Source organism: Pseudonaja textilis, chromosome 2 (genome assembly GCF_049901715.1).
Source record: "Pseudonaja textilis isolate UNSWEBS1 chromosome 2, rPseTex1.2, whole genome shotgun sequence".
Taxonomy (NCBI): domain Eukaryota; kingdom Metazoa; phylum Chordata; class Lepidosauria; order Squamata; family Elapidae; genus Pseudonaja; species Pseudonaja textilis.
Genome location: NC_141991.1, coordinates 60,148,501 through 60,172,376, shown reverse-complemented (window position 1 = coordinate 60,172,376; position 23,876 = coordinate 60,148,501). Strand labels below are relative to the sequence as shown.

Below are 23,876 nucleotides of genomic sequence, written 5' to 3'. Positions count from 1 at the left end.
CCTTGCTTCACTGCAGATATCTCGACAAGAATTTTGCTGGGACCACCAGCAAATTGAAGAGGCTGTCTGTGAACACACCTGGGAGGTCAAGGGGACCCTTTTTTTAGAGCAGTTGTTTGAACTGTGCCAAGCAGTAGCTGCTTGAAGGCTTCAGAGAGAGGGGCTTTAGTTCTGCAAAGCACATGGAAAGCAGCTGTTTCCAAAGGATTGCAGGAGATTCCTCTCTTAGGGAAGCAGATTGAATAGGAAAGCTAAAGGGGTGTAATCAGGGGAAAGCCAAAAGAAGGGAGGAAGATGGAGTCCCTTGCTAAGTGTCTCTACTCTTCAACATCCTGGGAGTAAAAGGTGCAAAGGCCAAAGACCTCTGGATGCTACCTTGAGATCAGAACAGATCTACAGTTCCTTGGGTCATGCTTTATTAAAGTTGGGACCGCATGTGCCCTCCTTCCATCATTTACTATGACACCCAATCAGGGGTGGAATTCAAAAATCCCAGCAACCGGTTCTTGGCCCGGTTGCTGGGTGGGCATGGCCATGGTGGGCGTGGCCTACCAGAACTTCTGGGAGGAGCATTTTTCATGTTCCCCAGAGTCTGGAGGCTTTTCCAGACTTCCTGAACTTCTGAGAGGGCCATTTTTCGCCCTCCCAGAGCCTCCGCGCGGGACCTGCACTTACCTGCATCCAAAACAGGCCATGTGGAGACTCCTCGGAGGGGAGGGGCGGGGTGGTTGGGGCCAGCTGGTCAGTTCAATTACCAGTTCAGTGAACCAGATGTAAATTTAATATCCCAGTTTGCCTGAACTGGCTGAATCCCACTCCTGCACCCGATCTCCTGGATTTTTCACATCACAGTTTACCTTTCAATAAGACCACGAGAAAGACCTACCTTTCAGTAGGGAACTGCTAGGAAGGATTCTGTCTGACCACTGGCAATTTGAAATCCAAGTTGAGACGTGATTCCTAATCATATTTCTTGAAGCCTGACTGTAAGTTGCTCCTTCAAGCTTCTCTTCACAATTACCCAGTAGAATGCTTGGCATGTTCTCTAGGAAAGTCAAGCCAAAATAGAAACTGTGTGCAATCCTATCTTTTCTGTCACCCTTTTACCACCTTCACTCAACAGCTAGCAACCTGTTTCTTTTCTCTTCTTTTATGTTGAATACTTTATTTCTGAACATAACTGGAGAAAAGATACCTTGGTTTCTGTTCTTGCAATCTCTTATTAACTTCAGGTTGTTCTATGCTGCCTTTTTCCTACAAAGTGAAGCTCCTTGGACATGTTCTTTCTTAGTGATCTCTTTCCATCTCCTACACCGTCCCTTCTGATTTTCAAATTTTCACTAACTTTTTTGTGCAACCACTTTTGTAACTTCTGCTCCCCCCCCCCTTCCTATGCACATACTCATTGGAAATGTGCATTTAGTATCTATTCTACAGTATGTTACGAATTCTCACCCGCTTTTCCCACAAGGTTTTCTTGCAGTGGAATCCTATTTATCTTTCTTCTGAGTTCATTAAAATCTGCTTCTTTACAGCCCAAGGCTGAGGCAACCTTAGTTTGTCTTATTATAAAGAATTCTAGTTTACATAACACTCCCCCCTCCCATTTTTTCCAGGGATCAATCTGAATCATATGTGAAGAAAGCAAAGCCAGTCTTCCATCATCAAAAACTAATGTTTTGGTTCAACGATTATCCAAAGGACGACAACGTGGATACTTTCTGTTTAATTCTCCTTCCCCCCATCTGTTTGCCTTTCCTGTTTATGCTAATGAGGAGCAGAACCCCTGTATATGATAATGTCCTTTTGAGAATATCTATTGCATTTATTTTACAAGGAGAGAGAGAGAGAGAGAGAGAAAGAGAGAAAGAAGGGGGGAGGGAGAAAGCACAGCTTTTTGAAAGGCAGTCTTACTTTGTTTCAAAGGCATTTTAAATGAACAACAAACCATTTCTTTTGTTTGGAACAAACAATGTCTACTGTATTGCAAGAAGGAAACTTGAGTATGCTGCAAAAGATTTTGTTTCATCAGCCTACGCACTGATTTGTACAGCATGCTTAATTTGATATCATTTCATTTGGGAAAAATGTTTAATTTTTAAAAAAGAATTTGTACATAATCTGGGAATGCTATATAAGACTGGTGAAACAGAAAGAACTGACAAGGAACAAAATAATGACTTTTTGGCTAAGAAAATAGGAACACTTGAAAAAAAAAAAACCCCTCAGACATATGTAATAATAATATTATTCTCGTTACTCAGAAATAATTGTATTTGAGAGAAGAAATTAATTAACTGTGTAGAATGCATAATTTACTACATGCAAAGTGTTCACAGGAGTTTTGGGGGCGTTGTCATTTTGAGTTTGCACAGACATGACATGTTTGGGGGATTTTTTTTTTCAATATTTCTATTTTTAAAGGGTAGCTAAAAATGTAATGTGTGAATGCAGCAACTGATGTTACAGTAACAGTCTTCAAAAAGCCAGAACTGGTTGTGATTTCCTTTTTAAATAGGGTTCTTTCAAATACCCCATTTGTGGAGGGCTACTTTTACTGTGGTGCTTTAATACTTTGTCCTGTAGGAATACCCCCTCTATGCTTGCATATAGAAGGACAGCAAAACGGCTCTCCATTCCTCCAAAAACATCTGGCTTTGTTAGTTTTATGAAGGGAGTGGACTTTGAAAGCCAAAGTAGTGGGATGGGAGGGAGAGGGCCCTGGACCCAGGTCACATACCTGTTCAGCCATGAACTTCCTTGAAAGGCCTCTAAGGCCAGCTAAGGCCTCAGCTGTCCAGCAGGATGCTACAAGGTATGGGCTGTATCTGGAACACTGCAGATACTGGAAGGGGTGTCATTCGGAAAGAGGTTGTGATGAATTCTCTATTATCACAGGATGGAGAAGACTTTCAGCAACAGAATCACAACTGGGGATCCAGGAAGAAAGCCTTCTTAGCCATTTCCCGCCCTGTGGAATATTTTTCCCCTGAGAGGTGAGATGGCAAGGTGGCTCTGTGGCTTTGCTTGGGCTGACAGAAAAGCACGCTGCATGAAAACCCTCCTCCCGCCTTTTAATTAACTTTTAATATTAAATTTTAACTCATTTAAATTGTAAATGTTATGTTTTAATATTTTCACTTGTACACTGCCCAGAGTCCCTCTGTGAGGAACATGGGCAGACTGAGAGATTGGGGAGAGGGAGAGGGAGAGAGAGGGAGAGGGAGAGAGAGAGAGAGAGAGAGAGAGAGAATAGTATGTTAAAGGGAGGTACATTCCTGTTGAATGGTTGTGAGGAAAATCCCCAAAGTTATCTATAAAGGTGGTAGTACCCCTTCATTGAAATGCTGTCTTCTCCATCACTGACCAAAGCATATTTTCCTTGTACAGAATTTGAACCCTGTCTCCCCCTGCATTTTACTTATCTGTCATAATTTAAAAAAATAAATACTAATAAATCTAATATATACCATGAACCCCAAATTCATCTTAACTGAGCAATCCATTCATTAAGTTTGGGATCCTTGTGTGAGAACTATATGCCTGCAGATGTCATGCTTGGCACGCACCAAGGCTTTTGCCCCACAAACGTTTTAACTTTTAAAACATTGTTTCCACTTTAAAGAAAAATTATAAAGAAAGCTGGCAGGGTACGATACAAAATACTTATACAAATAATCTTTTATTTTCTAGGAGGCCCTGAGGTTTTGTATAGTTTCCATAGGTCTTTTTGAAAATAAAAACTGTAAGTGTCTTCAGGTCAGTGCTTCATTTATAAATGTGGCTACTTGCTGTGTGTGTGTGTGGGGGGGGGGGAGAAATAGTTATAGACTGGTGTTGACCCTGAGAATTAGAGAGGGAAAAGGATTACTTCATTAGTTTTCTTTCTGGGAAATTGGTAGCCACATTTTGTGAATGACAAATCCTCGCACATGGCATCCCTTTTGTCCAGGCACCCACGCCAGACCTCGCAATGTCAAATAGGACCACTACTCTGAAATAAAGGAATGTGTGGTTTCTCCTCTACTTCTCTTAAAGAGACTTCAGTAGCCACCTGACGCAAAGATTCTAACAGAGAGCAAGAATAAGAATTAGGAAAACAAGGGTCAATCAAGGATGAACATGCATAGTTTCTCTTCATAATAGGAAAGTTAGATTAGAAAGCAAATACATGATTCAAAATGTGAATTATTTTATAGATGATGATGATTTCCCTAATCTGTACTTTTTGCTGGTGGGTGCAGTTATGCCACTCTCCCATCTGAAAATGCTAGTTTAAATACAATATACCATAGTGTAATGACTGTGATAGTTATAAATAGTTGTTAGGTGGCATTACTCTGTGTTTTTGGAATTTAAAGGGTGGTTCTAAAAAAGATTTTTTTTTCCTTTTTCCTTTTTTTCATCCTCTACTGCAGAGTGAAGAAATTACTATTGATCTCTGACACTAGTTTGCATTCTTATAGAAACAAACAGAAGAAAAATAATGTTAAAAAGCTAAAAAAAAACTTTACACAAAAAACGTTTTCAGTAAATAAAGAATAAAAGGCATTTTTAGTCCTATAAATTCTAACAATAACAGCCTGATAAGGAATCCAAAAGAAATGAAATAAATCCTGCAAGATTATTTGTTAACGTGCATTTTTTTTAATTATTATGTGTTTCACCAATGTTGACATTGCCAGATTCCAAATGATGGTTGAATCAGAGGTGGTATTCAGCAGGTTCTGACCAGTGCTGGAGAACTGGTAGCAGAACTTTTGAGTAGTTCAGAGAACTGGCAAATACCACCTCTGACAGGCCCTACCCCCATCTATTCTCTGTTTCCTGAGTCCCAGCTGATTAGCTGGGTCTTCTTTTGTTGCCCTGCACAGGAGAATGGAGCTGGAAAGCAGTTTAGTGGGGTGGGGTGTGAATGGAGATTTTACAGTATCCTTCCCCAGCCATGCCCACCAAGCCACACCACACCCACCAAGCCATGCCCACAGAACCAGTAGTAAAAATTTTTGAATCCCACCATTGGGTTGAATACCTTTGGCTGCTGTGGTTTGTTTTGGCCATGATGCATTTGGAAGCGTGAGGGACAAAAAGGAAAACAAAGAATTTATTTACCTCTTAGTTTGAGGGCTAAACAATAAATGGAAGTCACAAATGTTACCTTTAATAAACTAATTTTAGAGATCTGTAGCAGCAGCTGGTACCCAAAATGGGTTTTGCTAGAAATTTGTCATATAGAAGAAATGTGGTAGCCTTTCAATTGCAATTGCAGCCTTTCAATTGCAATTTAATATAGAATCAGTTACTAACTTACTCCACACACAGAACTGTACCTGTGGAATTAGATCTGTGGGTGACAAAAGTCACTGAAAGGCACCATATAAATGATGCATTCCAAATCTGTGGTGATCCATTTGGTTGAAGGAAAATAGAAGAGTTATTTTTCCACCTCTTGCCTGTTCTCCTGGGTATTTTCTTCCCTGCATTATGAGCTCTGGATTCAAAACAACTCAGTAATGCAAGCAGACAAAAGAATAACACAGTAAGGTATGCCCCTTAGATATTCTGTCATCCTGATAAGCCCCTTAGATATTCTGTGTAAAGCTCCCATCTATATTCTCCTACTTTGCCCTCAAACTTTGACTATTCCTGCCATTAGGAAAATGAAATGAAAGAGTTGGTTTATTTAAAGCCTACATTTGTGGGTCTATCATACTTTCATCCTATATTGAGGACCAAATGGTAACTTAAATGCACTATCAGTTTCAGCCAGGCTACTTCCAACCACATTCTTTCATCTGCGGTAGTGGCGAATATCTTCGTGCATTTGTCCAGTAGTTATTCAAGCAATTGCTAACTCAATGGAATGTGAGAATAGATATCAGAGATGGCTTTAAGAATATCCATGCATTTTGTAGGTTGAATAGCTGCGAGCATAAAGCAGTGCTGATAAGAAAACAGCACATAATGTATCCAGGCAGCATTCAGCCTGGCATTCAGATGGGTGAATGTATTCCTCAATTGCTTTGCAAATTTGTCACAACAAGTTTTGAGGGCTCTTCAGATGTATTTTTTTTTCTGGATAGATGATACTAAGCCCTTGATACCTTAAAGTGCTTTGCTGGAAGGCTTCTGGAGGATGAAAACTATTTGTTTGCAACTCTTGCTGCCCCAAGTAGCATTGCTGTGCATTAACATATGACCGACTGGCCCTATCTTACACCTTTTGAAGTGTAAGTCTCATTTACAGCCTTTGAGCAGTGTTAAATCTTCACTGTTCATAGATCCAATGGGAGAAAATGAAACAAATATAATTGTTTAATTCTATCACATAATCCTCATTAATGGGGGATACATTTCTATTTTGGAGTGCAATAATCACTCTAAGTAGTATTGGTGTCATTTTGCTGGACTCTTTGGCAGGAGGGCAAAGAAATAGCTGGGACTATAGAGAGGAATATAACACAGGCTCAGGAGTGTCCACAGGGATCAAAAAAGTTAAGATGGCAGCCACAACCATGCAATCAAGACCCACCTCTTTTACTTGGATTACACATGTAAGGATGCACACAAAAAGGATGGAGCTTCAGTGGTATTGAGTTCCCCTGTCAAGAGAGAATCAGTACAAGAAAATCTTTGCTTCTTGCTATGCTTCCTCCTCCTTTTCATTTCCCCTTTTAGTGACAAACTGAACTGAAATTCCTAGTTGGATGTTGGTACCAAAGCTTTCAATATGTCAGTTTGAGCTTAATGGTAGGAATGATCTGAAACAAGATCAGCTTTCTGGATAATTTGGTATGATTCAGTGTAAAGTGTTTGAATTATTTGATAATATCTGAAATAAAGAAAAAGATTTATTTCCCAGTCTTTGTATTTATGCAATTACACAGGGGAAAAAAGAAACCAGTACAAATAAATAAAACTTAGAATCACCAAAAAAAACAAAATTAAGCTTGTGTGCCAAAATCAAATTTCTAGGTGCCAAATGTGCTCAAAGGCACCATGTTATTTATTGTAAATACATTCCTGTTGATCTGGCTGTGGTCGATGGATCTTAATGTTCTACTAAGAAACAAAAGGAAGCAGACATTGTTCTGACAAGTTTCAAATCTGTCCACCCCTGGCTGAAGAATGTGTCTTCCAAGCCATAAACAGTCTCCCCCTTGGTATACACCCAGATCAGACAAGCAGGCGCAAAAGTAGATGGTTACTTAGATGGTAGGTTGGACTGTGTTATTTTTACACAGTGCAATTTTACTTTCCAGTAGCTGGAAACTGCAATTGGGGAAACATTAACATTGGTGGGTTCAAGCTGAGAATTGTTTTTTAATGCTTGTAACATATAAATTGACATTTTAATTGCGGCCTATCAGCTGGTGCTTTGAGAAAATGGTGACAACAGTGATTATTTAAACTTTCAGCACACACCTGGTGTGCTGTACTTAAACAGGTGGTTTGGTGCTTTTTTTTTTCCAATCCTGCCTGAGGATAAATGTTTTGTTTGCTTTTTTTTTCTTTAAAAAAGGATGTGCATTGAATTTATAGTTTGGTACAGGAATAATAAACTTTGGGTTTAGATTTTGCAGAAATTATTATATGTCTGCAGCACTTATGAATCATTCTGTTTCCTAAAGTAGAACATTTTCCTTGTCTAATAATTGGAAAGGACAGTGTTCCCATGATACCATTTTGCTCATAAAACTGCCTCTGAATTTAAACTGGTTTAAGCCACAGATCTTTATAATATACAGCTTAGAAACAGAAACAATATTTAAGATACACATATTTAAACAGATTCAGAGTACATTTTCCCTCATCAGAAGGACTGAGTTTGTGCCTTGTACTAATCAATCATTTGTTTTAACCACTGATAGCTCAATAAGCCAGATTTGTGATTCATTCATCTATCATAGTGTTCAAATCAGTAGTGAGATTCAATTTTTTTTACTACCGGTTCTGTGGGCATGGCATTGGTGGGCGTGGCAGGGGAAGGATACTGTAAAATTTCTAGTCAGAGGTGATATTTGCTGGTTCACTGAACTAGTCAAAATTTCTGCTATTGGTTCTCCAGAACTGATCAAAACCTGCTGAATACCACCTCCAGTTCAAACCAAACAGAGTTTATCAATTGAATAAATCAGTTGCAGTTTTGCTTGATGCCTCTGAAGGTAGATGAGGAATAATTTTATGCTCTTGTGTGGAATCATTAGTGGTTGCATTAGGGTTCTGGTGTTCCTAAATATGAACTTTATGCTTTGGATTTGATTTTAAAAGGTTCTTTGGACACATGGAAGCATCACTGGGCAATATTTTAAAACTGCTTCTTTTCTCAGGATCATGTGAGCATAATTTAGAAAAGACTGGTCTAACAAACTATCATCCCTAAAAGTAAGGTATAATATATATCACACACAAGCTGTTACTTTCCTTCCTTCTTTGCTATTCTCCACAAGCACTGAAACCATTAATCAGACCTTCTTCCTCATGTTGGCTATCAAGAGTTTCAACCCACTGGATATTACAGGAGATGGGGAGAAATTGATGAACCTGGGTTTGGTCCAGCAAATATGCATTACCTGATGAAATAGGAAGTTCTCTACTAAGCTGTAATTAGAACGATTGATTTAAGATGCTTTTGGCCCTACACATTTTTTTGTGCAAGTTGAAAGGGCTAACTGAAGGCCATCTCAGGTTCATTCCTCCTGTCTCCTCTACAGAAGCTCGAGGCCTTTCCTACGGTCCAATTCCACTGGCTAAATTTCTTTCTGCGAGGCAAATACTAAAGGAAAAGCCCTTTGTTAGACTTGAAAAATGGCTGCCTTAATAATCTTGCCAGGTACCAGTGGGATGTGCTTTAAGAGCCGTGATGGCACAGTGGTTAGAATGCAGTATGGCAGGCTAACTCTGTCACTGCCGGCAGTTTGATTCTTACCAGGCTCAAGGTTGACTCAGCCTTCCATCCTTCCGAGGTCAGTAAAATGAGGACCCAGATTGTTGGGGGCAATAGGCTGACTCTGTAAACCACTTAGAAAGGCCTGTAAAGCACTGTGAAGCAGTATATAAGACTAAATGCTATTGTCATTTGTGGCTTCCCACTTGCAGTTGGGCAGAGAATAGGATAGAGATCATTCAACTAAGCACAATTCTGCTCGTGTTTTTAATAAGGCTCCTACAAAAGCTTGGAGTAAGAAGAGAAGAATTGGAGGTCATTTAATAATGAGGGTCTTCCCAGTCTCGATTGTGACTGGGAAGTTTTTTCCCAATTCATGATGAAGAATTGAGAATTTACCGAGACAGGCAACTCCATGGACTGATGCTACTTCCAGATTCAATGGCTATGAAGTGGATTGGACAGTCTCTGCACAGCCCTAAAATACATCTCAGCTGTGTTAATGTAATTGAGTTAGGAAGACCGAGATCCCATGGCAATCATTTCATTAAACAATGCTTACTTTTATGGAAAGCTTCCTGCCTCTCTTACATTTTTTTAATATGCTATTATCTGTTTAAAATAATTGTTGGCATGACAGCATTATAAAACTAATAGCAGCCAAGGAGTAGTTGTGAGTTTGATGGACTAATAATTTAAACAAGAATGAAAACATATAAAGTACATTCTATGCTATTTGTGAGGCATGCAGAGTGCTTGAAGGGGGAAATCAATCTTAGCAACAGGAAGGAAATATTTGAAATCCTCCTTTGGCCATGCAATTTCTTAGGATTGAATTGCATTACTCCATTCCGCCAAAGAGATGACAGGGCCAAGTTCTTATCTCCTCTGAACGTACAGTGTAAATGTTGAATCAACTACAGTTACGATAAACACATTTGTGCTGCAAGCGAAAAAGTAATAACCATTTTCAAGGCTAATTGTGCAATAAGTGGGCTAGCAGCAGAAATTGTCACAATGTGCAATCTTACACTTAACTAATCCCTACTGAGACTAATGGACTTCCAGGCATATAACATTAGGCTGGTGGTAGCTAATAACACGAGTTTATTACCTCTGCTGCATATGTGGCAAGGATTCAGAGTGAAGGATCTGTAACATCTGCAAATATGACTTGTCAGCTGAGACAACTCTTCAAGTTTGAGCAGCAGCAAAGAGAGACACAAGTTCAGTCCTGGGAAATTCACGGGAAGCTTTAAAGGCCTGTAGGTCATGGATACACTGAAGAGAAGGCATAAGCCAAGGGTGCTGAAAATCCATTGACCAAGGGGTTGGAAAATGCAGCCACAACCTACCCCGTATCCCATGGTAATAAGGGTTTTAGAATTGTAAGCCACCCAAAGTTGCTTTGTTGAGTTGGGTGGCTATAGAAACTGAATACATACATAAACAAGCTAGAACCTGGTCTCGCAGATCTCCATTCAGAAGAGTTGGTATGCAGCAATCCTAAATTTAGTTCCACTTGGTCCCCCATTTCAAAGTATGAGGTGTCTTTCTTCCCCAATGGACTGGACAAATAACATGAGTGTTAGTTGCAGAATTATGTGCTAATAATGAGAAATGACACTGACCTGTTTGGTTAGGAATAAAACAAATAATTTTATAAAAGATTGAAAACTTTTTAGGGACTTTTTGCTGAAAATGAAACAATAACTGAAGATCGATGGATTTGATGATTGAAAAAGGGTTAAATAAAGGGTTGAAAGGATCTTTTGTAGAGTTAACAAAGGGGGAGTGCATTTACATGTTGAAAAGAAGGTCAGAAGTCATTTTCTTCTTCTGATTCTTGCTTCTTTAATTAGTTCCTCTTCTTTCTTTTCCTGTTTTCCTTCCCGCGTTATTTTTCTTTCATCTTTTTTCCTTTTATTTATTTTTTGTTCTTTACATTTATCTTTTATGTATGTAAAAGCTTTCAGCAAAAAGTTATATAAAAATAATTAGGTAATGGCACATTAATGCAACTTACCAAAATTGTTGGAAACAAAATAAAAGTAACAATTGTGTAATGCCATTCCATGGCTGTAATAAACTTAACTAATTACGGACATCTGATGTCAATTATATAAATTTAGGTTTGACAGACAATTCAAATTTCCTCCCTCCCATTAAACTGAGACCTATCATGGCGTGTAACATATGCCCCTGCCGTAAAAAGAAATAAGGCTAGTGGAACAAGTCAGTTGTCTCTGCAGATCAGCTAAAATTGAGTGGAATCATGGGCAGTCTTAATGATACAACTGAGGATCACAATTTTTTATAAGGAGGCCTATTTGGAATTTTGACAGTAAGTTATAGAGACTTTGTGAAATGGTTGCCATGGTGAGCATAATTCTTCAGCACCAACAATGACACCCATGGGCAATCACCAGGCTAACCACCCATTATATTTTTACAAATACTTTCATTTAAAAAGAAATGAATGGGAAGGTAGTAATCCTGCAAAGCAAAACACAGCTTCTGTGCATAATAGATTACCCAATGTGTTTTGGAGCTCCCCAAAAGAGTTGGTGCAAGTATAGAAAATAAATTAGTGGGTGGCTATGCTCCAGGGCCTACTAGTCCAGAAAAAATTGGTAACACATACCATAGGAGAAAATATTGTGAAATTGCCCAAAACTAGTTTTCAAAACTCCCAATATCTCCAACAGTCCGAAAAACTTGGGGGCTCCTGATAAAGCAATCAGAAAATTCCTATTTATCAAAAAAACAATGAACTGGTGGCATTGCTCACCTCCAAACCTTCTAACCATCCAGGATTTTTTCTGTCACTCAACAGATTACTTTTTCTTTTTCATGTCAGTGTAGGTGGACATTCTTCCAAACAAAGCATTGATTGCAGCTATCCATCATTTTTATTTCCTTATAATAGCTCTGGAGCCTACCTGGATCCCAGAGGCATTCTTGGAAAACAGATTTTGTGAGGAGCTGGTCTTTTGCTTTGCAGTATGTTGACCTTTTTTTTTTTAAATAAAAAACAAATTCTCCTTTACAGACACTCCTGTAGCTTCGAAAACTCCACATTACGACTTCCTTGCATGAAACTATTGCCATTTTGTAGGATAGGTCTTGGACAGAGACCTTGATCCCCTCAGGGACAAGAGAACAGTTCCAATTCATTTCTTTGCTACCAGATCATGAGCAATTTCTATATAAAGGCTGTGATGGGGATTTACATTAGAAGCTCTTTTCCATTCGCCTGTTTTGAAGCAGATATGCCAAAGATGCCTGAGGCCATATGAGATCTTTACCAATGGCTGGTCCCCAGCATTACACTGTCTGAGTCACAGCATAATTGTAGATTCGAAATGCAAGCATCATCTGAAATGGCAGTTAAAGCTTCCTCAGCAGGGGCACTTTAGCTGACAGAAACCATTAGCAGCTCAGGTGATGGCTTCATTCGACTTTAATGATAGGACCATTGTGTTCCTACTACCACACTCTACTATCCAACCCTGGGCCAATGGACTGGCAAACTACACAGTGGCCATCATGGGCTCCTTCTTCACGGAGTGAATTTTAAAGCTTGGCTCCCTGAAGGCATCTTGCCAAGGAAGCTCTGTGGATATTGTATTTATTTAAAGAACAAAGAAATAGGATACAGTAGATTGACCAAAATGGCCAGAGAATTCTTCACAGTGGAGAATTATCATATATATTAGTGCACGCTTTTAGAAATGGTTAAGAGGAAGGGTTTGTTCAAGTTTTAAAACACTTCTTCCTGAACACAGAGAGAGAGAGAGAGAGAGAGAGACAGAGGTGGTCTTAGACATTTTAACTCCCCATGTAAAGGGTGAAAATAACTTCCACACATTCCTCCTTCTTACAATCCTTCGCTATTCATAAAGGGCATGGAGCAATTCAGCAGTAACTAGAATCTTCTTTGTGCTGTGCTTTCAGCCCCTGTCTCTCAAATGGGGGTGGGGGGGAAACACATGCAGGGGCCTGATACTAATTTTCCGGATAAAATGCTACCGTTGCATAGTGTTGTCCTAGGAAGCTCCTTGAAAGGCACCTCCTTAACTAGGTACACCCTCAGTAAAGCTGCCTTCTAGTCATCACCATGGTGACAAGAAACTTTCAAGTGATCCAAATTGGGACTTCCTTCATTGTCAGCCTTAAAACACAGAAACAATAGAAAGGCACGGCTTTTATTCCCTGGAATTTAGGTTATTCTGGAATGAAGGCTTTATTATTATGTCCTGCTAGCTTTCAGATGCTTTCAAACAAGTGAGATTATTTTCAGCGAAGCAGTTAAAGATGGTCACGAGTCAATTTATTGTCAACTCCCAGTCAATTTGTTCAATATCATCAGCAACGGTTTCAAATAGGCAATTTCAGTGTTACCTGCAAGCGCTTGTCGGCTATTTTGGCTCCTTTAGAAGAGAGGCCCAACTCTGAAAGGACACTTAGACAGAACTAGATTGTGACCTCGCAAAATAAAACAGCTTGCAATCACAACAACAGCCCACCCCGAGCACTACATGGTACTTCAGCTCGGGGGGGGGGGGCTTAAAGGGAGTGGGGAAGAATCTAAAAATAAGAATGATGAAAACCCTATCCTTTGTAGTGCCTCACGTGCAAGAGCACACGGCAAAAGGGATTTGATTCTGATCAAATGGTTGCTGCCGCCATCTTGACTTTTTTGACCTACTGTCTTTGGAGGCCCTTGCTAGAATGCAGTGGGTTGGGTTGATAAAAGACAAAAGAAGTTTAAACTCTATTAAGAGGATAAAAGAAGCAGAAATGAAAAGGCTTTGGAGATTGGTTCCTGCATCCTGGCTATATGAAGTCGAGGTAGAAATAAATAAATCAATTTACAACTCTGTTCGAGAACCTTTAAAAACAGTCCTCTTTCCATGATAGCAGTGATTTTGCTATTATTAAGAAGCATTATCCATGACTGAAAAATCAAGGGTGTTTTCGACTGCAGTATTTCTAGCTCTGTGAAACTGCACTTTTCATATCTAACCTCCTAGTATATGTCCACTTTATTGCATCTTGGAATTTCTTTTCAGAGCGCAAAGGATAATAGTGTTGCCAAGGGCTGTCAAAAAAAAAAAAGTCAACATTGCCATAATTATGTCATCAACCCTTCCCCAAGTAGGCATGTTGTGTATGTGAATGTAAATAAGGGGGGGTTGATTCCATGGGTCGCAGGTGGCACCTTGTAATTTAAATATGAACAAAAAATACCCAACAACCCTTGGCAATATTATGATTGGTGTAACTGTACAGCATTTCCTTGTTTTTACTTGAAAATAAGTAATGCACCTTGGAAATTATAAGAATGATTATTTTTAAAAGGAAATAGAAATTTTGGAATTTATTTTCTTCAAGTAGAGAATCTGTAGGGCCTGCCGAGCAGAGTGGGAATTTAGGACTTCAGCAGTTCCCCACAGTTAGGCACTTTCTAGGCGGGTTGGTCTCCGCCAGTTCCAGATGGCATGATTTGTAGGATATGGAAGTGACAGCACAATGCATCTGAAGGGCATCTGAAATTACCTTTGATCCTCATCATGGCCCGAGGAACATATTCCCCATGACTTTGCTTTGAATGCTGAAAAAGGAGATTCTGATTCGCTCAAAGTAAATGCAAGTTTCTTTGCCAGAAGGCCTTTAAGTCGTTGCTGTGAAGTAAGCAGCAGGCCAGGCCAATGTCCATATGATGATACATACATCATGACACCATTGTACAACTGATGCCATTGCGACGTAATGACCTATCATTTGATACAACTATGGAAATCAGGTCATTTGTATCACCCTTGCTTCTTCTGTTTATTCCCATGTGTGGAGTGACTGATTTAGACACACACACACACTCCAACCCTGTAGAAGTGGTAATATTGGTAACCCGAGGGCTCCTCATAAAAACTCAGACCTGGAACAGAAAAGAACTTGTCCTAATGCAACTGATGATCCACTACCACCTTCTTCTTCTTTTTCTTTCTCTCTCTCTCTCTCTCTCTCTCCTCCTGCAGGCATTGGGCTTTCATTCGCAAAAGCCTCCAGCCAAGAAGCAGCAGCTGGAGCAACAAGCAAGGAGGTTTCCATTAAAGCTCCTCCTGAGGAGAGGGGTACAATTGTTCCTTACAGTTGAACCTAAGGTGCTCTGTTTCCTCCATGGCCGCTTGCACTCTTGCACTCTATGGGCTCAGCTTCCCAAAACAAATGGGAAACCATCTAAGGCCTTTGTGTTGACTGGATTATTCTAGTGGTTCAGAGAGGCCTTGGCTGCCTTTTTGGAGCAACACAATGATATTCTTGGCTACCCTATGGATGTTGCTGATTTGCCCTGTTACATGCTTTGCCAATACTCAGAATCCAAGCTATAATGTGGCGACCAAGAAGGAGATCAGCTTGGAAGGAGACTTAGTTATTGGAGGCCTGTTCCCAGTTCATGAGAAAGGTGGCCCCGCAGAGGATTGTGGCAAAATCAATGAACATCGTGGCATCCAGCGTCTTGAGGCTATGCTGTTTGCCCTAGATGAGATCAACAAGAACCACCATATTCTACCAGGCATTACCCTAGGGGCACACATCCTGGATACCTGCTCTAAAGACACCTATGCCCTGGAGCAATCACTGGATTTTGTCCGTGCCTCCCTCACCAGAGTGGATGGCTCTGAGCATATCTGTCCTGATGGGTCCTACGCCATCCATGACGATGTACCTACAGCCATCACAGGTGTCATTGGGGGTTCCTACAGTGATGTCTCAATCCAGGTACAAGGGACAAAAGAGAGAGAAAGAGAGAGTTTGTGGGGATGTTGGTGCCTAGAACCAAGAGACTTTATGTTTGGAACCTTGTGATAAGGTGCTGAACAGTGTAAAAGAAGGAAATTGGGCTTGCAGAATTGAGCATTAGTAAAGGCCTTGGAAGATTTATGTTGATTTTATGGACATGGGGAAATAGGGAATAACATTAGCATGCTATGTGGAGGATATCTTTAGTCTGAAATTCGACTCGGCCTGTACATCATAAGATAATAGAAAATCTGTGATTGCCTAATGTTACTCTACTACAAAATTTTAGCACTTCCATTTCAGCCAGTTTGGTCAACACTGAGGAATGTTGGACATTTATTACAACAACATCTAAAGAGCCATCTCTAGTTTATGGGTTGTTGTAAGGATTGCTGAGACATAATAAGTGAACAGCTGCGAAAGTTCCATGTCTTTTATTTCCTGACTGTAATTCATAATCAGTACTCGGGAAATAAAACTTTCAATATATCACATGTAATGGGACTCAAAAAGATGCCATTCCCCCATCCCTTTTCATTTATTTATTAGGGACTGGACAAGTTTTAACCTCTTTTTCCTTAAAAACTAAGAATGCATTACTGTGTATTTACTTCAGACCAACTAATATGGGACTAGAATGTGAGTAAGTATGCCTTTATTATTAAATTTGTTTGCCACACATCTCACTGCATAAAATGTATGGGTTTATGCTGTAAATATATCCATTTTCAACGAGAAGCACTTTCTATCTTATTCTTTGACTAAACATAAGACTGAGTGGAATTCTTCCACAAGTCATAATGAGGGTAAAATAAGTACAGTAATAACCATAATTTTAAGGTTGATATTTCTTTTTGAAAAATTATTGCTTTGCCTTATGCATCCATCAAATAAACGCAATTCTTTCATTCTGGGTCAAAAATAATTCTATAAATGAAATGTTGATCTAGAGCAGGGGTAGTCAACCTTTTTATACCTACCACCCACTTTTGTATCTCTGTTAGTAGTAAAGTTTTCACCCACCGTTTCCACAGTCATGGTGATTTATAAAGTAGGGGACAAAACCCCTACCGCCCACCATGAAAGCTGGAACGCCCACTAGTGGGCGGTAGGGACCAGGTTGACTACCACTGATCTAAATCATGAGCCTCAGGACTTCTCATCCCTCACACTTACTATGGGAATTGGCCATCTAAGGATTCTAAACCTTTTTCTGTCCTGTGAAAGAAGAGAATATTGAAGAAAAAAGGAATATTGAGGTGGTGGCGGGGGGAGGAGAAATGGAATAGAACTGTTACCTGGAGTGGAATTTTAATGTCATGTGTTTATAACATAAATGACAGACAGACAAAGAACACAAACAGACAAACAAGGCAAGAACCCACAGGTTACACTGTGGGAGAAGAGAAATTGGCCATTTAGGAAAAATGATATAAAACTTCAGTTGAGGATTTTTAGCAGTTTCTGAATATTTTGGCAGGAGTCCCTGAAATGGAGGGAATGTATAATCATGTTAATTCCAACACCTGTTCAGAAATGAAGACCATCTTGAAGTCCAACCAGATCTTCACCTCTTCTTTTGGGCTCATCCCTTTCCACAAAAGTGCTCTCTGATTTAAAGCTTGTTAATGTAAAGACCATATCCCATAGCTTTCACGTGACAGAGTAATTAGCTGCTGCTGTTGAAAAATCCCCATTAATGCTATAATTAATGCAAATTAATATATCATTATCGTGTAGAGAGCCACTGCCAAAAGATAGAAACAGAATATTGAATGTCGCTATCTTATTTACCGAGGGAAGAAGTGCTGGTTGCCAGGGCTTTGCTCTTAGATTTCTGACCTACTTCCCCAAAACAGGACATAAGGAAGGAAGACCAATTCCTTCAAATCAAGCCTATAGCATCCCAAGGTGGACTTTTATTCAGCCCAACCTCTGGCTGAGAAGAGTTTGTTGAAGCTGCATTAGCACTAAAGAGCTCTCACCAGCCTAGTTTTTTTCTATTAAGCTTCAAGGGCTTCATGCTATGTTTGCCTCAGTCTCAGATTTGGCCTGAATTCCAGTTGCCCAGAAACCATAAGATTCCTTTAGAGATACCTGGATCCACTGCTACTTGTCACTTAATTTCAGCAAATCTTCTGGAGACATGCCAGGACAAACCTCCTTCATTGCTTAGTCTAATGACCCTGCAACTCTAGAGAATATGATATTGTTGCCATTATGGAAATTTGGTGGGATTAAACCCATGAATGGAAGATACAGCTAAAGGGGTTGAAATTGTTTAAAAGAAACAGACCTAATAAAAGAGGAGGTGGAGTTGCGTTATATATAAGAAATAACTATATCTCTACAGAAATAGAACAACAATGAAAAACATCTTGAATGTACTTGGGTCAATATAAAATGAAAAAAGAACAACATTGACATAAGGGAATACTACAGTCCACACAACCAAACAGAATAAATAGATGAACATTTTGCTAGTCAGTTAACTAATGTATGCAGGAAGCACACCACAATAGTAATGGGAGACTTTAACTACTAGCAACTGGGAGACAAACTGCACCAAGTGGAAGATCAAACAGATTTGTGACAAACCTGGCAGACAACTTTGTCTCCCAAAAGGTAGAGGAGGGAACTAGAGGGTCAGCCATACTGGAGTTAATTCTCACTAACAGAGATGAAATGATAGAAGATGTTGAAGCTACAAGAACCTTAGGGAGGAGTGATCATGCAATCTTGGAATTCAACATTATGCAAGCACAAGCAATAGAACAAAGTCGGACTAAAGTCTTGGACTTCATGAGAGCTGATTTCTGTTCTGTTAGAATCAGCTTTTGGTGCCTGGAACTTAACAAAAACCAAGAGGAAATTGTGGCAGGAAGGTTATATTTGGGGGAACAAACAAATGATCCCAAAACAAATCCTTATGCCATTTTTTAATATGCTGTTTACACATTGGCTTTCCTCATAGGTATATCTTATGTGCTCAGCAGGATATCTTGCTGGCAGAACAACACAGACAAATTTGGGATTGGTCACTGAAATGCAGAATTGGGTTGAAAAAAAATTGGACAGTGCCATCCCGGCTCCTACCTGGCCCAACTCTGTTTTTATTTAGAAAGAACCACATGACTGCTCAACCTTTTCCTGTTCCTTCAAACTGGGAAAAGCAGAAGATGCTACCCCAAATCTAGGTATGCCTCCTCTCTTGGGACTCCATTCTCTGTCCTGCCATTTGGCACTCTACAGCCTTTATGTTTTACTCTGACATGTAAGTGAATTTCCAAGACAGAAAAAAAATAACCCTCTTTTCAAAGGGATCTGGTTCTGGGATAGAGTGATTTATATTTAGATAATTTAAAAAAAACAAAGCCATGTGATTGGAAAACAAGGAAATATAGAGATTCCTTGCTTTCTTCTCTTGTCTGCCTCTTCATTCTCCAGAACCAAATACTCATGCAAGCTAGTAATGTAAGAGCCTACTCTATTCCATATCTAGAAAATGAATAAGAGCCAGCCACGTTCATGCTTGAGCTGCAAGATGGGTGGCAAATTTAATAAATAAAAATAAAATGCAGAGTGAAATATTAACAGAAGGCCATGTTACTTTGTGAGAGTTTGTAGCGATCCAGCCAGCACACAAGCAAATAATTCTCATTATATAGAAGAAATCTCTTTATATACAATATATATATATATATAACATGATGCATGTATACAATACCCATGCAGTTCTTGCAACATGGTAGAGGGAGGAAGAAGAAGCAAGTACTCTCAAGCAAAGACAAAAATGAATTCTCTCAGCACAGAAAGTTAAGCTAAGCAATGCCTTGGCTCCAAGCTGGCACACATGGCTCAGACAACAAATCCTGTGTCTCAGTCACCAAACAGTTCCCATTGGCTGACTTGTTGCTATGGCTATTCCAGTTCATAAATTCTTATACACTAACATACTTTTTGAGAGGCCCCCTACTTTGCACTACTCCCATGGATACTCAGTGTCCCTTAAGCCTTTCCAGGAATGGATAGAAACTCCCTATCTATCACAAGATGGGCACTCTCCCAGAGAATAAATGGCAGTCAATACTCTTCCAACATCCAAAGCAGGGTGAGGCATCTACTTCCCTTGATGACCCCAAAGAATGAGTGGCTCACAGAAGTTGAAGTGGTACATTTCAAAGAATGTTGCTTGCCTACCTCAACTCTGCTGTTCCCAGCATCTGTTTAACCTCCCACTTCTAGGGAGTTTTGAAACTGCAGTCATTTATTTAAAAAGGGCAAATATTGTTCCTGATAGCTTCTTCATAAATGCCCTTGCTGTGTCCATGGAGATTCTCATCCAGGTCATGATTCTCCCAAAGGTTCTTGGATGAGAAGCAAAACATCTTCTAAGGAAAACCAGAAAGTCCAGTTGCCTCTTGGAAAAGCAACTTTGGGACAACCTAGCTGTGACTGTTTCTTCTCTGCCCAAAAAAGCAAATATTGCTGACAAACTCCAGCTTGTTTTGGATAAGGAGGCCATAAAAGAAATACATAAAGCTGATGGTCTCTCCCATATCCTCCCACCTCTCAGGGCTTTAACACTGTGCATCAGTAGACAAAGAATGTAAGACAGAATCCAGAATACAAAGCAAAGCACAATAGATGGCCATTTTTGCAAAGGAATCTTCTGCTAAACCCAACAAATCAAGAGTTGGATAAACAAAGAAGGGCAAGCAAGGGTACAAAATGGAAGAGCCATAGATGGCAAGATAATTAGTGAGCTTATTAAAAGAGTAAGCAGATCAATTAGCTAAGGTGGCTACTCCTCTTCACAGAGCTGTGCGGTAGCAACACAAAAGATATTTATTAATAACTCTGGGTTCTTCTTACTAGTTGATCTCCCCTGTGTTTTGCTGGGAAGAACCTGAGGGCATTCTGTCTTTAGTTCTCTCCACTCCATCCCCTGGGATTGGCAGAGAAAGCGACACATTTGAATCAGCTAAGACACTTTTTGTCCAAAGCAAGCAGTGAATTAACACTTTTCCCCACATCTCTATTATGTTTTCTTCTAAGATGTTTCTGCAAAAGGGGAAAAAAGTTCAACAACTGGCATGTTTTTGGAAAAGTGCATGTATGCACGTATGTACAGGTGCACACCTATAGTATCTTTTGCCAGGATGCAGCTAATTTAAGAAAGTAACTGGACCTTTCAAACAAAAGGGTACCTATGTTTCATTCATATAAGGATAAATAAATGAAGGGATCAGTTTTAGAGGAAAAAAGGATCAGTTTCATATATAAATCCTACCATTCAGTCAGAATTGAAGCTTCTTGGATGAGAAGCAAAATGTCTTCAAGGAAAAACAAAGGAAGTCCAGTTGCCTGTTGAAAAAGTACCATTGGGACAACCATGACCTGGATGACTGAGAATCTCCATAGACAATTGGCTCCATAGAAATGGTGCAAAAGACCCTGGTAGATGGAGGAACGGGGGCTGACTGGTGAGTAACAGAAAACAAACACCAGACTCCGCCAAAAGATGACAGCCTGCTGAAGTTTATTCTCTTCAGCTCCTTGAACATTCAAGGACAAAAGTTGAAAACCAAAGCAGACCTTTGGAGTCCCCGTAGCACGAACCTCAAAGTAACATTCCAAATAAAAGAGCTAACCAAGGAGGTCGATCAGCCACCGCTATTTGAGGCATGTTCTCCTGCTTTCACACCAACAGCCTCAGTGAGCCTTTCAGTTTAGCTCTGGACATATGAATAGTCTCTGGCCAGGGGTGGAATTCAAAAATCCCAGCAACCGGTTCACTGCCCAGTTGCTGGATGGGTGTGGCCATGGTGGGCGTGGCTTCCTGGAACTTCTGGGAGGGCCCTTTTTTTTGCCTTCCCTAGGGTTTGGAGGCTTCTCTCAGGCCTCTGAGAGGGTGAAAATGGCTTCCCCTGGGCTCTGGAGGCCCTCTGAAAGCCGGAAACAAGCCTGTTTCCAGACTTCCGGTACTTCCGGAAGTCCCATTTTTCCCCCTCCCCAAGCCTCCGCGTGGACCCTGCACTTACCTACATCAAAAATGGGCTGTAAGGAAACTCCTGGGAGGGGGTGGGTGGGGTGGGCAGGGCCAGCAGTTAGGTTTAAATACTGGTTCGGCGAACCAGATGTAAATTTAACATCCGGTTCGTCTGAACCAGTCCAACCCGGTAGAAGCCCAGTCCTGTCTCTGGCCTGTTCTTCCCTTTGAGGAAGGCTTTCTAGCATGAGGAACCACATCTCTTCCCTACTTGGGCAATGAGCTAAATCCCAACCAGGAAGTCCAGAAGGGCTGGGGAGCTTGCTTATTCTTGCCTGATAAGGGTCACCCAGCAAGTGCATTCCCTACAAATTTCTCTTTGTCATCTCCTTCCGGCCATCCCTTCTTCAGGGCAGCTTTTATTCATAAGGAGACTGGTGTTTTCTGTTCACCACAGTAATATTTGCTGTCAATGGCTCCAACTCAATTACAATCTCTAGAAAGACCCCATAGGCCATCCTAACTCAGTAGAACTGCACACGGGCAGAATCTTCTGAGTTTCATCTAGATATCTCAGGTTGTCACTTGATCTTTTCTTTTGATGTGTAAGACCATTTGACTTGGATTCAAGCCAAATAACCTAATTTGAAATACCATAAAACAATTCCTACTTTCTTAGAAATGTAGAGTTTCTTTTGTTTAGCCAGTGCAGGGATGCCCTATTTCAACATTTTTACATCACCTCCCAAGAGAAATATTCTGAGAAATATTCAGTGAGAAAGCATTGCATTACATCTGAATCCTTCTGTGTTAAAAATTATATGGTAGTTGTAAGCTACTGTCTCTTAATTATTGGAAAAAATGTTTTATAAGTCTAGATGACTTATAAAATTTTAAATCAATATTTAAAACATGGTATGACAGAAAAATTAGAACAGAAGTTAACAGTTCAAAACATAATAACCAATAAGACAGCACTGAGCAAACATTAACATCTAGGCAAATAAACTTCTTGTTAGTGCCCAAAATTAATCAGGTTTGTGCTGGATGAGTCATTTGGGGGAAAGATTCAAAAACATGAGGTAAAAATAAGGCTTCTATATCTGGGCTGCAAGATATAACTGTTAGATAATGGCAAAGAGAAAGGGAAAATTTGAACATCCAAGGATCATCTAGATTTGTGCAGCCTAAGTGCAATAATGAGAATACTTTTAGGAAACTTAAAAAGAAAACTAGCCATTTCTTTTCTTTAGGACTGCAAATGGCTCCCCAGAGGAAGCCAGATTGGTGTTGATTACTGCGGCTTAATAACTTTTTTGATATTGATTACAAGATATGGGATGAATATATCTAGATATGGAGATATTTCTCCTAGATATGGAGATATAACAATAGCACTCAGACTTATATACTACTTCACAGTGCTTTACAGCCCTCTCTAAGCAGTTTACAGAGTCAGCATATTGCCCCCAACAATCTGGGTCTTCATTTAGAAAACTCAGAAAGATGGAAGGCCAAGTCAACCTTGAGCCAATGAGAATGGAACTACTGGCAGGCAACAGAATTAGCCTACAATACTGCATTCCAACCACTGTGCCATATGTAATGTCTAGAAGATTGGGACATGGGTGTGTATGTATTACATTAGTTCCGAGCAAGCTAGCAAAAAGTAGTGTGTTGTATATTATGCTAAGTCATGTTACGTGCAAATCAGGCTACTATATTTATTCAACAATTTATATGAATAAAAACATGCCTTAATACAAATTAATTGGGCCATTTAGAATGTATTAAGTATAATAAATAATTACTATAAAAATACATAATAAATTAAATAATCAGATGATTACTCTAAAGCCATGGTTAAAAAGCTTTGCAACTGTATGTATCAAAACAGGCCAAAATCTACATTTCCTCAGTCTGTAGAACAATTAGTAGCTTGATAACAAGCATATAAATTTAACAAAGAAATAAATAAACAAACTTGTTTTGTAAGTATTACAATTGAGGTAGAGTCCTATCCCCCCACCCCTATTTTTTAAAGCTGTGTCTGGAAATGGGCCCACTGAAAAAGATGAGACTCTGATTCATCCGGAACACCCACTGCAATAAAATATCGAATTTCTTCTGATCTGCTTCTCAAGTATTTTCAGAATATAAATTAGCCTTTTCTGATATTCAGGGTTCAAT

General features: G+C 39.8%; 1 protein-coding gene across 1 annotated transcript in view; it reads left to right on the top strand.

Annotated features, from left to right (window-relative positions):
• GRM2 (glutamate metabotropic receptor 2) overlaps positions 1–23,876 on the top strand; it is a 102,391-nt gene that overhangs the window by 36,584 nt on the left and 41,931 nt on the right. The window contains exon 2 of the mRNA XM_026721471.2: positions 14,929–15,673. Coding sequence (XP_026577256.1) covers positions 15,203–15,673 — 471 coding nt within the window. The 5' untranslated portion in view covers positions 14,929–15,202. The remainder of the gene's footprint in view (positions 1–14,928; positions 15,674–23,876) is intronic.